We start from the raw sequence: 21,654 nt of genomic DNA, 5'->3' as shown, positions 1-21,654 counted from the left end.
TGTATAAGTTATATGGAACTCAAATGGTAAGAGTCTTATTTATTATCCTTGTGGTCTAGAGTTCAAGTCACACCTTCCACTACAAAAAAAAGCACTTTTGGCGACTAAATTTTTTAAATTTTTAGCCGCCAAAAGTCCGTTTTTAGTCACCGAAAGTTGAAATTTTACTTTCCCCGACAAAATTTTTTAGTCGCCACATTTGTCGCGTATATGTGGTTGGCGGAGGTATTGGCGACTAAAACTTTTTTAGTCACCAAAATAAAAGTCTTTAGCGACCAAAATTTTAGTCGCCAATAGTGTTTTACACTTTTAAAAATCATACATTTACCGACTAATAATTTAGTCGCCAATACTCACTCAATCGCCAACTACACTGTTTAGTCGCCAAAATAAAGACTTTTGGCGACTAACAATTTTAGTCGCCAAAGGTGTCATCGAAAAAAAAAAAACCCACTTTTTTTTGCTTTTTCTGAGTTTCGAACCCAAACTGTCCCACATTCCGAACCTTTTTGCAACACACTCCCTCCACTATACCACTACAACATCACATGAATATATATACAATATATATTATTTATATAGTATATTAACCGGTATTAATACAAAATAATATATATATATATATAATTTTTTTAATTCAACGTAATTTATGTAAAAAATAAATTATTTACTTAAAAAAAATTTAGGCCACTTTTGGCAACAAAATTAAATTTTTAGTCGCCAATTCTATCATTTTTGGCTACTAATTATTATTTAGTCGCTAAAAAATTAAGTTCCGCCTAGGAATAAGCAGTTTTGGCAACTAAACCTGTTTTTAGTCGCCAAAAACGTCCCCTTTTGGCTACTAAACTGAATTTTAGTCGGCAATGGACTGTTTTTAGCTACTATTTTTTTTTTGTAGCCAAAAAACTTCACTTTCAGCGACTAAACTGTATTTAGTCGCCAAAACCATCACTTTTGGCTACTAAATCATTTTTAGTCGCCAAAAACCGTGACTTTTGGCTACTAAACAACCTTTAGTCGCTAAAACACCTACATTCGGCGACTAAACTGCCTTTTAGTCGCTAATACCCTCATATTTGGCGACTAAACTCTTTTAGTCGGCAAAAGTTATCAATTTTGGCGACTAATTCCATTTTAGTCACCAATTGTACTACTTTCAGTGAGGAAAAATGTAATTTTAGTCACCAAAAGTGCTTTTTGTTGTAGTGTTCCTCTCTCTCTCTCTCTATATATATATATATTTAATAAATCTTGCCTCTAAATTAAAGACTTTCACCATAAATTTATTTTAGGTTTAAAATTAATTAAAAGATCATTCAATAATAATCAATTGGCACTTTAGAATTCACCATCAAAATATTTGAGATTGAGAAATTATTATTATTTAAATATTTACTTGATTTATATATTCGGGTTCTCACAGCTGACCCCTTAACAAAGGGACTTGCAAGGATTTAGTGTGGAAAACATCAAAGGGGATGGGTCTTAAGCCCACTTAACATAATCACTCCTGGTGGAAACTCGACTTAACGCTTGAAAAAACATCAAGTCTTGAGTTCAATGAGCCCAAGTACACTATACGTCGTGAGTGCAAGCACTTAGTTTATTTCATTTTCATCTCGAGGTTGAAGTGCTTGGTACCTGTAATGTGAAAAGAAGAGGATGAGTTAGCAAACTCTTAATAAGCTTATAACTGGGTTGTTAGGGTACTGTAAATTATAGGGGTACTCTTAGTAAGCTTACCTATGTGAGTGTAGGAGGTGGTGCCGCTTCCTATGAGTCCAAGGGCTTGACTCTGGAGCGCTCATGAAACATGATATAGACACAAGGCCAATCCACGTGTCAGTTTGTTTGAATACTTGAGGTAACCTGTACCGTGCATGAGACATGTCCGGTTAGTCGTATAAGATCGCTAGTTCAAAGACAAGTCTACTATGCCATCTTAACTAACTTTGAGATGTCTTCACTAAGTGAATGATTCAAATCGTAAGATATCTTCACCTATGCATAAGGTTGCCAAGTGAACCAAGAGTCTTCATCTAGTATTTTGAAAATGCCGGGGAAATGTTAGGGAATTTTCAAAATGGTTTTTAAAATTTATAGTTTAATTTTTGGGTGTTTTCAAAACCTTCCTTGTTTTTCTTTGGAAAGCATTAATTAAGCTTGGGGACTTTGTCCCACATTAGAAAGAGAGCAAAACATGGAGCACTTAATAAAGTGCTACATGGAATATTCTTTTGAATATGGAATTATGGGATGAAAACTAGTGTGCATGCACCCACACCGCAACGATGGTGCTTCACACCATCCGCATATGCACACGCGCGGGCACGCCTGGCGTGTGTAGTGGGCTGTGTGGCGTTTGACGGCGCACTTTGCACTTAGCACGGACGCAACGTCACAAGGTGCCATGAGGGGGCTTTCTTATTTGCATCGAACAGGTTGAAGCGATGACGTGGATCCAACATGGCATGGGTGATGCGGAATACAGTCAGCTCCACGTGGCAGTGACGTGTCATCCGTTGGGGATGAGTCAACCAACCGATCAAATGGTCGTGTGTCCGATCTGGAGTGGGTTGATCATATCCGTTGATTGGAGATACGTGCGATCGTACGGATGAGATGGCACCCGATTGTGATCAGGTGTGATTAGTAAAGGCATCTATTTGGTGTCAAAATGATCTGCACCATAGATCGTCGATCCAACGGTTAGATCTGATCGAATGCGATCAAGGGACATGACCATTCGATCAGATCCATTAAGGCCTATAAATAGGCTACGAAATCAGCCATTTCATTCCATCCAAAATCTTGAAAAGCATTCCTGCAATTCTCTCTCTCTCTCTCCCTTTTGATTTTGAATTTTCGATCAAGAGTTTCTTAAGCAAATTTTTGTTTTTCTTATTAATAATCAAGTTCTACAGATTTGATTATCAATGTCTTGGTTTCTTGATTATATCAAGAGTTTTCTGATCTATTGTCGTCAGTGCAGACGCCGATAGACTAGATCTTTAAAGCAGGCTTCATTGTATCCTGGAGGCAAATTTATTGTAACCCCCTGCTCACCTTTTGGTGGGTACAAATATTGTCTTTAGGAAAGAGACTTAGTAACGTGACTTGAAGCACTAATTTTTCGTTCTATATAAACAAGGTCATTGCCAAATTTTGAAGACCCGAAGACCACCATTTGAAGAATTCAAGACCCTTTGTTCCAAAAATCTCCATGTTTAACCACTTGCTTTTTGCATGATTTACGAGGAAACTCCATGAAATAGAAGGATTGGAACTTAACCCCCATGTTTTATGATTTATATTTTTCATTTTTGTCATGGATCTTTTTGATGATTTCATAAGGTCCAATGTACCAGCTTGCTAACTTGCCTTTAGCTCCAAAATAGGTTTGCCCTTTCATCGGTGTTTGATAATCTCGGATTACTGGCCTACGTCTCTAATCCCGTGGGACAAGGGTTGGATCATGATACCAGCAGCCTTGCCTTGGCCGCCTGACGGATCTCAATCAATTTTACTGTCATATTTTCTTTCAGTATGACTTCGTGGTGATCTCTTCCTCTATCCACTAGTTTATTCATATCCCAAATATCTCTATCATTTTTTTTTACTCGAAATCTTTTTTTTTTTATTGCATGTTTCTGCTCCACTTTGTCTTTCCCTCTGTTTCAACCTCAAATAGTTTTCTATCTTCAAACCCGTTTGAGTTTGAGGGGGGTATTATATCTATATCATGGTAATCATGGTGATATACCATGTGAACCACCTAAGCCGTCCTATTTGGCGCACAACCCAAATTGCCCCTTCTAATGCACAACCCAAGTCTCCCCCTTGGTGCACCACCTAAGCCGCCCCCTGACACACTTTCTAATAAGTCGTCCCTTGGCACACTCAGTCATCTGTTGCCATCATCGTTTAGCTCCACGCCATAAGTTATGTGTGTGCCACACTTGCTGGTTCAACATCCAGTTAGTCTCTACAACGGTCCGATATGACTCCTTAAACTGTCCCGACATTGATTTCGGTTAGTTCCTACAACGGTCCGGCATGACCCCTTTAATCTGTCCCGACATTGATTCTAATCAGTTCCTACAACAACACGGCATGACCTCTTTAAACTGTCCCGACAATGATTCCGGTTAGTTTCTTCTAGGGCAGTTCAGTCCCTGTTTTTTTTCCCTCTTTCTAGGATATGGTGCTGATGTATTAAGCACTTTTTTGGCCTTTATTATTTAGTGAACTACCAGATTTGTTCGGTAGTATTTATTTGGACTAGCCGTTGAATTTTTTCTTACTTCTTACAATCATCCATTAGCAAGTCGCGATTGTTGAATATCTTCACACCAGCTTGAGAGAGAGTGTTGAATATAGAAATTAGGGTATATAGAATCTTTTTATTTTTAGTATTATGTATATAATCTGTAATTGTGTCAATCACTAATTTAGTATTATTTCCTTATTTATATCTTTTCCTAAATTGTATCATGAATCTATTATATATACATAACATCTACCTCATTCATTGGTAAGCTAAATAATTCACTGCTGGAAAACAAACTTTTAGTGGCATTTAAAAAACGCCGCTATAAGGGCCAAAAACGCTGCCAATTCCTTTTGCGACGCTTAGCACCAAACGCCAAGGACGTGGCCGTCGCTATAACTTTGTGACGTTTTAAAAACGTCGTGATATTAGTATAGGCGGCGTTTTTAAAAATGCCACCAAATGTCCTCCTAAACACATGCTAACGTCACTGACCATATTTAACGACGTTTTGGAAAAACTCCATCATATCTTTTTTTAAAATATGACTGTTAGCAAGTAGGGTTTAAGAGGCGTTTGTAGAAACGCCGTCATATCCCTCTTTTTTTTTTTTTTTTGAAATTGTGCTAATGTTATTTGATTGAACTAAAAAAATTCCTGTAATAGCACTAACATAAAATAATAACTCCCATTCAAATAGTTGTAATGAAGCATTAATTCACTTTCTCAATCAATTAATATCCAATCACCATTATCCACAAAATTAACATATCTAATATCAGAAATCCAAAAATCATGTTTTAACATTAACTACAAACTAACATATATCCAAAAATCATGTCTTAGCATTAAACTTGTAGTCTTCACTGGTCTACATGCCTGCATCAGAACATAAACTGCAATCAGATTCACCAAAATAAACACAAATTGAAGAATTTGTACCCAATACTTATAAACAGTACTTAAAACTTGAAAAAGCACTAACAAGAAGATTTTATCATATACCAAGAAGCACTAAATACATATAAAGAAAATGACATACCCAAAGACAATACAGACACATATGAGAATCATGTAAAATTAAATAAATAATGCTCTCATAGCATAAACAAATTTAGAGGCCATTTGATCTAACTTTCACTCATTGTGTGCTTCTTTGTTTTTGTTATATCCTCACATGACGACACAATTGTGTTAAATAAATGTACTAGAGGAAACAAAGAGCACTTTATCATGTAGTAAACATGTCAGTGTAACACATACAGAAATAATATTGATTATTAACTTACATTAACTAATTGGTTGGTTGAACTGACAAGCCTGAAATTCTACGGCGCTGAACATGCTTCCTGTGAACAAGTTCAACCTTAATGCCTCTGAGAGCTCTCTTGACTTGATAATAACAAACAAAATCAGTTCCAGTAATTTGGAAAGAGAAAACATTAAACCTGAAATATTAATATTGACCATAAATACAACCACTACCACCCAAAAGAAAAAATAGTAAAATGCTTATAAGAATAGCATCTAGTCATGGAAATCCTATTTCTTCACCTTCAATCTATATCGTAACCCTCAGTTTTGTTCCATCTCAGCCTAAAATATTTAGTATTCACTTTTCAACAAATTAATATAAAATCCTACTGTATGTCGTGAGGTATAGCTACCAAAAAATACCTTAAGACATTCTTGATCTGATAGAGGCCTTATCAGATCCTTAACATTGAAATACTTTGCAACAAAGTCAGTAACAAGAATGGGTTTGTAGAATGCTCTGGCTGACATATCTGCAAAACAACATTCAGATGTCCGATTAAGAATGATCAACAACATCATAATTTTTGGAGGAGGCCCATAATAACCTCAGCCAGTGCTATATATTTCATAAAATATGGGAAGAGGGAGTGGAGAATTGAAAAATATTTCTACCAATATTAAGCGAGAGGCCCATCTGAATAGGATGAAGACTTTGATAGAATCCTTTCTAATATTGAAATCCATTTCCAAGGTCACCTACACTAAAGCTTGGAGAGAAGAATGACCTTCCCACAACTGCATTACTGTAATCAAAAGCTTCAAAATCAATCACCCCAGTTCCCAGAAATTGATATACCACATGACCAAGATAAAAAAGAAACAAAACAAGAGTTCAAACCAAAAAAAAAAAAAAACTTAATAATAGTTTTTGGTCAGTGAGAGCAATCACTTCATCGATAGTGTTGCCCTTAAAACCACATCAAGAACTTGTATAGTTTCTTGTGGGGTATCAAGTTGTCTACCACGCATGAATTCTTGAAGATGATGTATGTCAAGTTTAGCAGCAAATTTGATTGAGACCTTAAATTCATGATCCTTCCTGCAATTAAAGCAAGCATAGCATTAACTTCAACTAAAGCATACCATATTTTCTTGTTGGCACAAATTTGCATCTAGATAATGACATAAGAGCCACTATCTTACTCAAAATCAATAAGAAAAAGATTAAAGCTAGTTTTCCATTTGAGTTGAAAAGCAATTGATAATAAGGTTACTATTTTCAATGCTCTTCACCAATCACACTTCAATAAAGACATATATATACAACTCAACTATAACAAATTGCAATGAAACCACAAAATAGAGATAACCTTGCTCCTCTATCTTGGTCGACGAGCTTGATGACAAAGTCCTTGGAAGAAAAAGGTAAAGGCCCAGCAGTGTAGACACTCTTCCTTCCATCATAAGCTAGCTGTCACTTGCCCAAGTGTGACTCACGGTACAATTCAACAAGCTTGTTAATGATTTCCCGATGGAGTTTTTTTAATAACCTCAGGTGTGATTGATACTTGTATATATCATTAAGTGAAATTGTGATTTAACCATAACAAGAATTAGTTGTAGAGAGGCAAATTACAAAACAGCAATGCCAATAGAAACAAAACTGAAACCAATAAACTACTATGCAACACAATACACAAAACTCAAAAAGAGCAAGCAAAATATTTCATAAACTATCTTGGTTCATAAAAACTTCTATTATTTGCATCTACATTATACATGGACAAAAATAGCAATTAAAAAAAAAACTAAGCAAGCAAGCAAAACTCAAGATTTTAACAGTAATATGTTAACCCATAAGAAGAGGATATGAAATTGATAAACAATATAAACACATGTATATGTTGTACTTGTCATAAAATAGAGGTTTGAGGCATTTCAAAAAATGGAAAAATACAGAAGAAATTTCAAATAGCAATATTCTCAGAGGTAATAAATGCATAAAACTAGCTTATACACCCCCAAATACATACAAAAAAAAATCAGATTTACATAAATACATAAACATACACACATTGTACATGATACAATATATACATAACATCAAAATGATTTCCATATGTGGATAAGAATGAAACAACCAAATGTTAACTTCATTGCTACTACTATTATGTGTATAGCATCAGCAAATGACAAAGTTACATTCAGCAAAGCAAGTTGACAGCAATATAGACATAAAGGTACGAGAACTACTTACCGAGTTACCAAATGCAACAACACCCTTCATGTGGTCAACTTTCATTGCAAGGAAATTATGTTTGACTGCATCGACAGAGATTTTCTCCACAGTAGAAAATTCAAAATAGGTGATCATTTTATATAAATTCTCTATCTTCATTGACTGATACACCTGAGACACATGGAAAGCAAGAAATGAAAAATATCAAGCACGATGAAAATAGTTTTTAGAAAATGCATAAAATTGGAAAAAAATAAGTAACAAAAATGAAACCTAGCACCCGTGTAACTGCTGAAGCAATCTTAGAGTGGCAAGCTTTTCTAGTGTGGGAATGTATTAAGATAGATGGGCCTCTGGTACAGAAGATGCTGAAGCAAACTTACCCCCAAGTTTGGAAATTTTGGTTAACAAAGGTTACATTTTTTATGCAAGATCTAGAGGGAGAAACTCATGCTCCAAAAGATGGTAAAGATCTTTTACTTCTTGAGTCACACAGGTCATTACACCTTTTGCAACCTGCCAAAATGTCAAGATCAGACAATGCTGAAAAGAAATCAACATAAACACTTTCCTCTGAAGCATTTTTTTGCAACACAAAGTGCCAAACACCACCAAAGCTCCACATATCAAAATAACTCCTATTTTATGGCACTGATGAAGACACCTACCCACCTTATATCCAACACATGCAACGATGCTCATATTTGGAACACGAATTAGAGGGGTTGGAAGATGGCATGAAGAGAAGGTAGGGAGGCTTACACATTCAAAAGATATTAGTTAGCGGCAGAGAGCTAGATCTATTTGGCTAAAGGAGGTTGATATAATCACCAGTTTCTTTAACAAAATGGCTAATGCACAAAGAAAAGATAATCACATTAGCAGGTTGAGTGTTGATGGGAAAGTTTTGACTAGGGAGGAGGATATCTCTAAAACTATTGTGGAGTTCTATAGCAGGCTTGATTCTGAGCCAAATGTTGGGACCCTAATTGGAAAATTGGGGGTTAGTATGCTATAGGAGGACAGGAACTAGTTAAAAATACCATTTTCAGAGGAAGAAGTAATTGAGGCTCCTCAATGATGACCAAGCTCCACGGCCAAGCAGTTCTGCATGCTTTTTTGGGACAAGAGTTTGAGATGAGTACAAATGCCTCCTCCATTACCCCATGTCAAATAAAAGGGTACAGTGGACATTCAAGATTAAGACCTATTAAATTGATTGACGGTGTCTATAAAATTATTGCCAGTGTTAGCATTGAGATTGAGGAAGGCAATTGCACAGCTCATCTCAGAATCCCATAGTGCTTTCATGCGAAGAAGGGTGATTCTTGTTGAGTTAGTGGCTAATAAGTGTGTTGATTCCAGCCTTAAAACTATCAATCTGGCGATCATTTGCAAGTAAGATACTAAGAACAATTTTAAGTGAATTTTCAGACCCATTCACCTATGGAATGAGTATTACTCCAAGATGCTGAAGATGGACCTTAAGACCCATTCACCTATGGAAATTTTCAGACCCATTTTAAGACATTAAGAACCATTTAAAGTGAATTTTCAGAACCATAACCTATTCGCCATAACCACAGTTTGCCACCAGACCACAAACACCTTGGCCAGGGGTTGTGGTTGACAGGATCATAATATCACTAGAAAAATATAGTTCTAATAAAAATAAGCACGTCAAGAGACATTCCATTAGTGAAATAAATGTGTATTTCCCGCACGCATTCAAAAAAGCATGCAATCACTATAAGAAAAAAAATTCAACTCACAACCCAAACCACAAAAAAAATAATAGAAAACAAAAAAACAAAAAAAAAAAAAAAAAAAAAAAAAAAAAAAAACAAGAAGAAGAAGAAGAAGAAGAAGAAGAAAACCTCACTAATACAAAGAGGAGAGAGGATTATGATAGAGCAGATATATTTGTGCTTACCAGTTCTGTGAGAAGAGATGACCGTGAAAGCTGTGGACAAAAAAAGGCAATCATTCCCAATAAGAAAAATATATGTAGAAATTAACATGAAAGCATACCCAATCGAACATTACCACTTCTCTACTCTCAAGTTTAGGGTCGATAATGAACCCTATAAGGTTAGCCATCCCCAAATTCCGCTCTTTCTCATGTTCAAGCTCCAAATGATATATTATATAAACGAGGTCGGTCCCTCTGGTCTCTGTATTTATTCAGGTTGGCCAAATGATTCCTGATGATTTCACATAGCCTGCGAAACTCTGTTGTGCGTTTGTATTGCTTGCAGAACTGGAAGGCACGGTGTGCAGTCATCTACAGAAAACATAAAAAAAAAAATTAAATAAAAAACTCGTTAGTTTTAACTGCTTAACAGGATTATCAAACATAAAGCCTTACTACTTTAAAACATCTTTGGATGTGAATAAATAACTAGGCACCTAGTCTCCCTAAACCTGCCATACAAATTTTGCGTTTGAACCATCAATCCTCGTTTATAAAATATATCTAGACAAGGTTAGATAAATAACTAGGCGACAACAAATTCTCCCTATGAAAAATCCAACTGGTGTAACTTGGAAGAAATCCATTGATCATTAAATGTTTCCCTAACAGGCCTTTCTGCACCAATTTGACATTACGACATCGTTTACATGGGCATGTGACTTTATTCAACAACGGCTTATTTTGGCATGCAAATTTAATATAAGACTCATGTGAGAAGATTGTCTAGCTCTCTGATTAATTTATCTGTTCCTAACTTTTTGGCCCTTGTTAATCCTGAGTACATAAAGTCCATGCTTCATATGTATCAAGTAATTACCGAGCATAAGCACTGAATGGCTCTAGAGTTATGGTGATTTTAAATAACAATTTCAGAATATGTGCTAGTATCAACAATACCGTTATATGAGCTAATATCAAATAATATAGACCAATATATTAATAAATATTAAAAAATTTAAGTCTTGATTTAGTTTAGTATATATTGACTGATATTTAAAACTCTGGTTATAAGCTTTTGAAGACTTTTTTCTTTTTGTTTTTGTTATGAAGAAGAAAATTACAAAGAGAGAGAGAGAAAAAAACCAATGAACCGAAGTTATTATATTACTAATTAGAAAATGTTGAGAGATCTATTTTCTAAGATAAGCCAATGCTACATTCTACTATCCTAGCTGTTGGTAAGTCACTAAAATTTATCTCAGAACTGCATCCTTAAGAATACAAGAGGAAAGCAGGCATTACCTCTTAAATGCAAAGATGAGTACTTGCAAGGTTAGATTCAAAGTCTGCCACTCAAGTAGAAGCTGGTGTTAGTCTTCTTGCAATTTACAGATTGCCTGAGGATAAAATGAAAGTACCTATAGTTAATGCAAAAAATAAATAATAAAAATAGTTTGGCTAAACCACTATTTTTACCTCAAGATAATACTTCAGCAAAAATGCTAGTTTAATTCGAGCCTGTCCTGGAGTTGGTGCAACTATACCTGAGGAAACCAAGGAACTAACTTAAATAGGTCCACATATGCTGGTTGAGAATGTTTCTAGTTCTCAGCCTAGCTCTGTCACTACTCTTGTGATTCAATATGTTATTGTTACAAAGCTTTGAATCTCATATCATTGAAGTCAGATGATGCGATCAATGTTTGACAGATGATTCCAATCACAAACAAAAGGGATTCATATATATGATATATAGCATTAAACATATGCAAAAGAATGCGAGCTGGAAATTTGCCAACAGCGAGTAATATCATCAAAATTGAATTGACTAATAGACAAATATAATTAATATCTCATTCTCCATAGTTTCTTCTTCTAAAAAAAGTAATGAAATAACTAGTGCCTGATGCCAATACAGTAATTCTTCATTTTTCCCAAAGATCACAAATAGAGCGAGACAGAGAGAGAGAGAGTACCGATTACAGTTCAGAAACAAAGTAGACTATTCGCCACCATTGGAACTTGAAATGCGAGTAATCGAGTGGTCAGAGTTCATATCTGAATCTTCGCAATTGCTTCAATGGAGCTTCGAAATCGCATCGATGGAGCTTCAATCTGAATCTTCGATGAAGCTTAGATCTGAAACCTCAATGGAGCTTCGAAATCCCTTCGATCTGAATATTCGATGAAGCTTAGATCTGAAACTTCGATGGAGCTTCGAAATCGCTTCGATCTGAATCTTCGAAATCGCGTCAATGGAGCTTCGATCTAAATCTTCGATGAAGCTTAGATCTGAACCATTAGGAGGTTCGAAATCGCTTCGATCTGAATCTTCGATGGAGCTTAGAGAGGGTTGAGAGAGAGAGAGAGAGAGAGATCTGTGCGTATGTATTAAGGGCTGAGAGAGAGAGAAAGGGCTTTGATTCAAAATAAGGTTTCACTTTCACAAAAGGAGGCGCCTGTGCATACCGCATTTGGATTATAAAACGGTGTCGTTTTGTTTAATAGAAAATGCGGCATTTATAAAATGTCGTTAAATACTAATAACAGTGACGTTTAAAAAAACGTCGTTAAAAAAACGCCACCAAATCTGCTTTTTCCTGTAGTGATTCTTTTCATTCTTTTGAAACAATCCAGAAATAGATACATGTATCTAAAGTTATACATCTCATCTTTGTATGACAAACATCACGTACATCTAGACTTGAGCTAATCATCATTCCCATTCCTTCTATTAAACTTTGAGCTGAGAGTCACTGGACATTCAGCTCCTGATAAGACAAACTTGAATGACCAGCAAGATCATCATGACTACATGATTTATGTTCCAATTACTTTGGACATTACTTCACCTAGTGGACGACATTTTATACACATGTTGTGTAGCTTTATGCCTACTTTCAGGTCCACAACTAGAAGTCATAGTCAAATATTCAAATTTAGTGACCCAAAAACTATGTTACACGGATTCTTCAAAATAAATTAAATATCTGTGTCAGACAGTCGATACTCGGACAAGGATATGAGATATGTGTCGGATACTTTTCAACAAATACTTCTTATTTGATTGTATATAACACTATTATTATATAATTGTTATAAATGTCTTTTTGTTACTGTAAGTTACATATAATACTATTTTATCTCACATACTAGATTAAAAATATAAAAATATGATTTTTTTTTTGTCGAGTCCGTGTACTTTTAAAGTTATGGTTTGATGAATCTGACCTCTAGATACATGCCCACACCTGGGCACCCGTACCCTAGTCTATGTACCATAGCCACAAAACAAAAAAAAAAACAAAAAAATAGAAAAGAAAAGGGCAAATTACATATACCCCCTTGAGGTTTGGATAAATTACAAATACCCCCCTGAGGTTTGGGAAATTACATCCCGCCCCCTGACAATTAACTCCGTTAACCCATACAATAAATTGAATAAAATTCCTTCATGTCAAGTCAAGTACTTGCATTTTATATAGGTTCAACTTTTTTTTTGAACCAGGTTCAACTAAACTTCACTTTCTTCGTTTCTTTATCTGAGAGAGAGACGGAAAAGGCATTGCAAAGGGGAAAGTTCATTGTTGTTTATTGTTGGATGCATAGATCTAAAAGAAGAAAAGACTACCCAAAGAAGTTTAGATTGTTGATTGAAGAAAAATCTGAAATTTGTAAGTGATCCATTTTTACGCTCTCATACTAAGCATTGAAATATGGGGGTTTAGGATTCTTTGTTCATGATTTTTTTTTTTTTTATAAAATTTGTTTTAGTATTATTTGCTTACGAAATTTTGTGAGTCTTTAATCGATTTTTTTGGGTTTGTATTTTACCCTGTTAAAAAAAAATTAGGGTTTAAAGGTTTGTTTTCAATCTATTTTAGATTTTTTTTTTTTTTGGGTTTCTTTCTACCTTTTTTTTTTAATTAAAATTTTGGGGTTATAGGGTTTGTTTTCAATTAGTATTTTAGGGAATTTTTTTTTTTATATTTGTTTTCTACTCTTACTTTTACTAAAATTTTGGGTATGTTTCAGTTAGTACTTTTGGGAATTTATTTGGTTTGTTTTATACTCTTTCTTTTTCTAAAATTTCGGTTTATGTGGATTTTTTGGGTTTATTTTCTACTCTTTTATTTACTAAAATTTTGATGTTGTAATGTAAGCTTGTTATGTAGATGCCTTCTGATATTCATGAATTTTGTGATGATTTTTTTGTATTTAGGACAATGGTTGAACCCATGCTTCATGACACACTAGTACACTTTAATGGTTCGGCAAGTCACATTTTGAATGTTAATCCTTACAAGTATAACTACATGCAATTGTTGGCTGATGCTTGTGAACCTGCACTCACTAATGTACCTAGGAATTTTGGTGTGGGATTAAATTTGTACTTTACAAACACACACACTAACAGTAAGATGGAGGTTAAATCTGATCAGGATGTCATTGAAATGTTTAGTTCAAATTATGGTACTAAGGTGATTAATATTTTTCTAGAACTTGATCGACTTTTACCTTCATTTGTTGTAACTAATACTCCTACTAGTGGAGAGGGACACATGAGTAGTAGTGGCACAAGTACAAGAGGTGGTGTGGTTAGTAACATTGGAAATAGATTGGTAGTATCTGATGATTTATTTAGCAATGTGGATGACTACAATGATACTGATTGGACTGAGTTAGGGGATTTTGAATTTAGTGAAGCAGATGCTGATGAAGAAAATACTTATATCATTAGTGATGAGGATAATGAGGACACTTCAGATAATGATGAGGGTAGCAATGGGTCAGATAAACCAGTTGAGGCTAATGATGAGGGGATATCAGACTATGAATCTAATGATATAGGAGGGAATTATTCGACTGATAAAGAAGATGTGCAAGGTGTTAATGTTGACAGATATATGAGGGAGAAAATGTTTGAAATAAAGGAAGGAGAGAAAATAACATTGGAGAAGGGAATGATATTTGATGATATGTATCACTTCAGGACTTTGCTCCAGGAATTTGCAATTGAAAGAGGTGTTAAATTGATTAAAATAAAAAATGACAAGAAAAGAGTGACTTGCATATTTGCTTCCTCGATGTGTGAATGGAGAATTCATGCTTCTCCATTACCTGATGGGGTGACATATAAGATTAAGACATTGGGCCCTGACCATGCATGCATTAGAGTAGAAAGGAATACTAAAGCAACATCATCTTGGATTGCTAAGAAGTTTGAAAAAATTCTTAGAGGGAATCCTGGGATCACTCTAGAGGCAATGCATGATGAAATGGTAGGAAATTATGGATTGGAGACTACAAGGATGCAACTGTACAGAGGAAAGAGGAAAGCCATGGAGCCAATTGAGAGTAATCATGCAGAGGCTTACACCAAACTTCCAATGTGCATGCAGAACTGTTGAGGACCAATCGTGGTAGTTTGGTCAAAATTGAAAGGGAAAGAAAGCCACCATCTAAGCCAAACTTACCTCCTCCCTTACCAACATTCAAAAGAATTTTTCTTTCATTTGCAGCCATACAACATGGCTTTAAAGAAAGTTGCAGACCTTTCATAGCTGTGGATGGGTGTCATTTGAAGGGACCATTTGGGGGCATATTGTTGGCTGCAGTTGGTCTTGATGGAAATAATGGTCTTTATCCTATTGCAATTGGTATGGTAGAGAGTGAATGTAACGTTAGTTGGGCCTTTTTCCTTTACCATTTGAACACCATTTTTGGTAATGGCCCCCAAAACATGCCATTGACAATTATGTCTGATGGTCAAAAGGGCATTGAGCCAGCCATGAGACAAGTAATACCCCAAGCAACACATAGGAGGTGCTGTAGACACATTTTCAACAACTTTAACGGCAAATTCCCTGGTTTAAAGATGGAAAGAGCCTTTTGGGCTGCAGCTAAAGCTTACAATGTCAAGGATTTTAAGATTGCAATGGGACAGATGTTGGAGTTATCTTCTGAAGCACATAGCTGGCTTTCGAAATTTCCAGTTGAAATATGGGCAAGACACACATTTGATCATAGGGTGAAAAGTGAACATGTTACTAGCAACATGGTTGAGTCATTTAATAATTGGATTGGTAATGTTAGGGGCAAACCTATCTTGACATTGTTGGAAAATATCAGATTGAAACTGATGAACAAGTTACATAAGAAGTTTGAAGAGGAAGCTTCATGGCAATCTTTGGTAACCCCTAACATTAAGAAGAAATTGGAGGAAGTGGTTCTTCAATCTAGACTTTGTAAAGTGACTTTTGCAGGACAAGAAAAGTATCAAGTGGCTGAAGGTGTGGTGTCTTATATTGTAAACCTACAAAGAAGGTCATGTTGTTGCAGGATATGGGACATAAGTGGAGTCCCTTGCAAGCATGCAACAGCTTGCATTGCTCATAAGAGGATAAACTTGGAGACCTATTGTGACACAATGTATTACAAAAACATTTATTTTAAGGCGTATGGGGAAATTATACATCCAATGCATGATGAGAGTTTATGGGGTCCAGTTCTTGAAGATGAGTTGAAGCCTCCACCTCTTAAGAGGATGCCTGGAAGACCTAGAAAAAGTAGGAGAAGAGAAGTTGATGAGGCTGCACCATCAAAAAGATCATGCACTGTGAAGTGCATCATTTGCAAAGGGATTGGGCACAATAAAAGGACATGCCAGAGGGCACCTATTAGGGGTAGGGAAATGGGAACAAATGAGTCTGCTCAGAGAGGAATTGGTACTGTTGTTGAAAGGAGCACTATTGGAAGGTTCACAGCTACTAAGAGGAGCACTGTTGATGTAAGTATGAATGATAAATAATTATGTTATTTTATTTTATTTTTTCACATGGAATTTGAGGCCAACTAATCCACTTCATTTTTTAGGATCAAGGACAAGATGGGGGTGCTACCAACTCAGTGGAGCATGACTTGAACCATAGGTATGCATGTAATTGCATCATTTATAATACTTAAAATATATTCATTTGTGTTTATTAATTTGTTCTTTGTTTTTTTATTTTTCAGGTGATGTTTTTTGTCCAGGAATTGCTTTTTGTATAGGGGATGCTGGAAGGAACTAAAAACTAGGGTATACTTTTTTGTGTAATTAGTGGGTATACTTTTCTAACAATGTCTTCATATTAGTACATATTAGAAGGCATGCATCCTTGCTCACCACAGGTTTTTGAATTGGGTGGGCTACTACTCTTTTATTGACTTGAAAAGTTTTTGTTGGACAAGAATTTGTATCTGAATATGTAATGTAATTAAGTAAATATTTCAGACTTGTAATTAATTTTGTTGGACATGAATATGTAATTAACTTAGTATTTTAGACTTGTGTATCTGAATTTTTAAGCTAATATTTCAATTTCAAGTTACTTGAGTGCTCTTTTTTCATTCCTTCCATGTTGAAGAGGATTCCGTGGTATTTATTTATTACCCAAAACATAACTATTCACCCCAAAAAAAAACTCAAAAAATAACAAATTAACTGAATAAGTTGCGAATACAAAATTAATTAATTTAATAATTTATGGAATACAAAATTAAAATGGAGAAACATTTATCAGATGTTAAAAATGTCGTAAAATTAACAAATAATTAAATAAATTACTAACGTACAAAATGATTTATCAAAAACAATTTAGGCTATGTATAGTTTGATTTTTAGAAATTTGTTTTCGAATTTTTTTTAAAAAAATAAAAATTAATTTGATTAAGAAATAAAAAATAAAAAATAATTATCATTTTTATATAATTTTATCTTTAGAGTTGTTAGAAATAATTTTTTACAAATTAAATATATTTCTTTATATTTATTTTTATTAGATTAGTTTTTATTTTATTTTTTTTAAGTTTGAATTTTTTTTTAAACAGCAAACCAAATGGTTGTGTTCAACGAAAATAAAATAAAAAATAAAAAATAAAAAGTTCTTTGTGCTTTGGTACAGGTTGTCTGGTTGTGTTTAAAAATTAATAAATAAATAAAGGGGGTTGTTTGGCACTTTGAAAGGTCCTAGGGGCAATATGGTCCATCAACATAAATTTTGGTGATGTCAGCACACTTTTGTAACGGCTTAGTTGACGGCAGGGGTCCAATTGTTACGCGAATATAAACTTCAGGGGGCGTGATGTAATTTTCAAAACTTCAGAGGGGGTTTCTGTAAATTTAACCAAATCTCAAGGGGTATATGTAATTTGCCCAAAAGAAAAAGAAGATGTTTGAGAGCAGTCATTTGCTAAAATACTGCAATGGTTAGGTCTATATTCAGGCTTACCTCTCCTAACATCCTCGGTTAGAAAGGACCAGCTCTGGTAATATAAGATGCAATCCTGTGGTGCAGCTGCTTTCCAATGTTCTTTGTGTATTCTTTGTGGAACAGTCAACCTACTCAGGACGACATCATAAATATTGTTCACAAAACATATGAGAAAGATGGCATATCAAAGGATGAAGTTGAAAGCATAGTGAACACATTTCCTAATCAAGGTATGTTTAGTTGTACATGTCTTGATAAGGTTTTGAGGACTATTATGTTTCTTTTTCTTTAATTAAAAAATTGAGCTAGTTGAAATGTTTTTAAGCTTCTATACTTTCTTCTAGTTGTATCATGTTGGAACTGGTTTGTATTTGGTAGAACAGCAAACGGTGGAAACTTTACATGAATCGGGATATTCTCTTCCCAGAGAACAAAACCTGATAATGGAGACTAAGGTCTTGTTTGGTTTGTATTTGAGAAACATGTTTTGAGATAAAAAGTACGAAAATTTGTTTGGTTTGGTTTTTTTCAAAAGATGTTTTGAAAAATTATTTTGAGAGAGAATTTTGGAAAAAGTGATTGATTTGATGTGTATGAGAGAGAGATTTGTTTGGAAAATTTGTAAACCAAACAAGTTTTGGAAAAAAAAATTTGGAAAAATTTGTTTGATTTGATTACTTTTGAAAACTTATTTGTAGAGAATTTTTCTCAAAATTTTTTGAGAAACACAAACCAAACAAGTCCTAAACTTTCAAAGGAATACATGAAAAATATTAATTACTAGCAAGTACCTGCGACACCACTGACATAATGCTCATCATTACCGTTATTTTGTTGCTATTTCAGTTTTAAAACTGTGGTCGTCGCAAAAATGCTTTAGAGCTCTAATATAAGAGCTCTAATAGCTCTAATGGGAAGGTGGGACCCACCCTGATGTGATGTTTGTGCCTTGTTTTGCTTTTTTTTTTTTTTTTTTTTTTTGCTTTGACACATCACTAGAGCTCAAATTAGAGCTCTAGATTTAGAGCTCTCTAGCATTTCCCGTGGTCGTCGTCATGTTTTGAAGAATCTTTCAACTCAAATTTCAGTTTTTTTTTGTTTTGATTTGTTTTGTTTTATATTTGGTTTAAAAAAATTAATTTATATTTTAGTCTTTTTTTTTTATATAAACTTTTTAGATGTACCTAAATGCACTAAAAAAAATAAAATATGTGAAAAAATCTAGGAAAAAATGGATTAATTGGTGAAAAACCTATTCCTATGAGACCATATGTTATTTAATTCAAGATTTAATCTTTTTTTATTACTATTATAAGAAAACACGTTGAAAAGTCATCAACACTGGAAATATTAGAGGAAATTTGGCCAAAAAAGTTGTCGAAAAGTTGCTGGCAAGCAACAACAGCCGATAGTAGTGAGGTGGGCAAATATGAGATATTGAATAAATAGATGATACATGTACAAATAGTGGGACATTTTAACAGATAGTTGGACAAATAGGTGACACGTGTACAAATAACATTTGAACAAATAAGTTATATTTGAATAAACATGTAAGTTTTTGAATAAATAAGTATCCTTTCAATTCAAAAAGATTTAAGTAGCCAAAGAGTTTTAGAAATGGACCTATGGTCTAAGTGTCGCTACAACAAAAACACACTTTAGTGGTACTACGCTAGTTGCATGTTTGTAGAAAATATCACAAAAATAATATTTGATGACATGTTTTAGAAAAATGCCACAGAACCACAAACATAAAAGGCTCTAGTGGCATTTTATTAAAGAAATATCACATCACTACAATAAAAATGTAATCTAGTAGCATCAATTTTATGGCATTTTATAAAAGAATAACACAAGAAATTGTTTTAGTGACATTTATCACTAGATGCCACTAAAGAAAAAACATGGAAATATGTTGATTTTTTTTTCTGAAAAAGTTAATTAAGACAAACAAAGGAACAACACATATTTTCTTTTTTTTATCTTTAGTAAATTTTTTATATTTCTTTACAAATATTTTTATTGTAAAGTTCATCTAAAATGTGTGAAAAAAGTTTCCAAAAAAAAAATTGAGAAACAAAAAACTTATAAACAATTTTTAAAAATTAAACCAAACAAAGTGAGTAATCACTACAAAAATTTAAGATTTTAGAGACCAAAATTTAAGGACAAAATTATTTTTTAGGGACTCAATAGTTTCGTTGTAAAAAGTGTTGTTATTATATTTTTAGCAACAAAAATTAGACATTAGTGATGAATTATTATCCTTTTGGGACCAAATTTTTGTCTCAAAAAATAAACCATTTTGACATCAAATTATTTTGTCCCTAAAAATCTATTTATTAGTGACATTTTCTGATACTTTAAATGTGAACAGTTTGGATTATCGAATATCATTTACCCTTTCATCCACTCACATTTGTATTCATTTTAATACTTCAAATTACAATTGTTATTTATTTTTGTAGATACAAATGTGAGTGGATGAATGGATAAACGATATTTGATTAACTTGATTTTTTGCAGGTATGTTTTACTTGATATATTCTAAAATGTAAATGGTTTGGATTATCGAAATGGACTCCAAAATAAGCCCATTTGATTGCACAACAATGACTGTTGTGCACCTCATATAACAGCCACCCCAAATCCTATATTTTAGAGCCTATATTAAGTCGATTGCAAATTTAGGCATAAAATGCCGTAATGTAAATATTTTTTTCTCTCTTACCGTTTTCTGTTTGCTATTTATTTTATTATTATGAAGACTAAAAATTGATTGTAAATAAATAGTTCAATGTAGTAAAATTACTTTCTAGTCAAAATAGTCATTTTTGGTGGTTGAAAACATTTTGAACAAGTTTTTCCGTTTGTAGCTAATTTTAAAGTGGTTATTTTCTACTGAGATTAACTTGGGTTTCAAAACTTGTGAAGGGATTAACTTAGAAAAAGACTATTTTGCCTATGTTGTGCTGTGTATTTGTGTGTGTGTGTGTGTGTGCGCGTGTTTTTTTAAGTTGGTATTATGTCATTATATATAAATAATATAGTACAAAAAAATATTTATAAAATATATTTTTTTAATATAAAAATTTATCAAAAACACCAAAGGATATTTATGGTATTCATATAGTTAATCCCTTTACTAAAACATATCGCAAACAAATACAATTTTTCTTAATCCCCTCACTAACAATCATCACTCTAATAATCCCCTTACTAACAGTCTCCACACTAACAATCTCACTCTATCTAACTCCGAAAACAAATTGGTCTATTGAGTTAACCTCAATGGGTGGGTGACACTAATAATCCCCTTACTAATAATTTTCACACTAACAATCTCACCCAACCTAACTCCAAAAACAAACGGACCCATTGAGTTAACCTCAAGGGGTGGGCATGGGGCCTAAAGGTATACTCCTTCTTAGGTCTGTGGTTCAAAAAATTTTATGTGCAAAAAATATTTTTTGAGCCAGGTGATACAGTGTTTTGCTCTAGTTTTAATTGGGACTCTCGCAAGTGAACGGTGAGATTGATCTCCCAAATTAGTCTGTCCAATGAGTCAGATATCGAGTTATAATAATAATAAAAAGGGTAAATTACGCTGACACCGCCCTGAGGTTTAGTCTGATTACATCCTACCGCCTGACGTTCTGGAAATTACATTCCCACCCCTGTGGTTAATAGTCTCATTTCACAAATCTCCCCT

General features: G+C 34.0%; 1 protein-coding gene and 1 long non-coding RNA gene across 2 annotated transcripts; one reads left to right on the top strand and one right to left on the bottom strand.

Moving 5' to 3' along the window:
- Nucleotides 1-8,186: 8,186 nt before the first annotated feature.
- On the bottom strand, nucleotides 8,187-10,136 carry LOC114271607 (uncharacterized). Its single transcript, XR_003632369.2, has 3 exons — nucleotides 9,816-10,136; nucleotides 9,703-9,732; nucleotides 8,187-8,285 (listed from the first exon to the last, which is right to left on the bottom strand). It is a non-coding gene; the product is annotated as an uncharacterized LOC114271607 (long non-coding RNA).
- Nucleotides 10,137-15,568: 5,432 nt separating this feature from the next.
- Nucleotides 15,569-16,758, top strand: LOC114271613 (uncharacterized). Its single transcript, XM_082908845.1, has 2 exons — nucleotides 15,569-16,474; nucleotides 16,561-16,758. The coding sequence occupies exons 1-2, from the start codon at nucleotides 15,623-15,625 to the stop codon at nucleotides 16,648-16,650; spliced, it is 942 nt and encodes a 313-aa protein (XP_082764971.1). The 5' UTR covers nucleotides 15,569-15,622; the 3' UTR covers nucleotides 16,651-16,758.
- The last annotated feature ends 4,896 nt before the right edge of the window (nucleotides 16,759-21,654 follow it).

Source organism: Camellia sinensis, chromosome 15 (genome assembly GCF_055761805.1).
Source record: "Camellia sinensis isolate YWXY chromosome 15, ASM5576180v1, whole genome shotgun sequence".
In the NCBI taxonomy this organism is placed as follows: domain Eukaryota; kingdom Viridiplantae; phylum Streptophyta; class Magnoliopsida; order Ericales; family Theaceae; genus Camellia; species Camellia sinensis.
The sequence above is the reverse complement of the archived record's forward strand: the minus strand, read 5'-3'. Positions and strand labels throughout refer to the sequence as shown.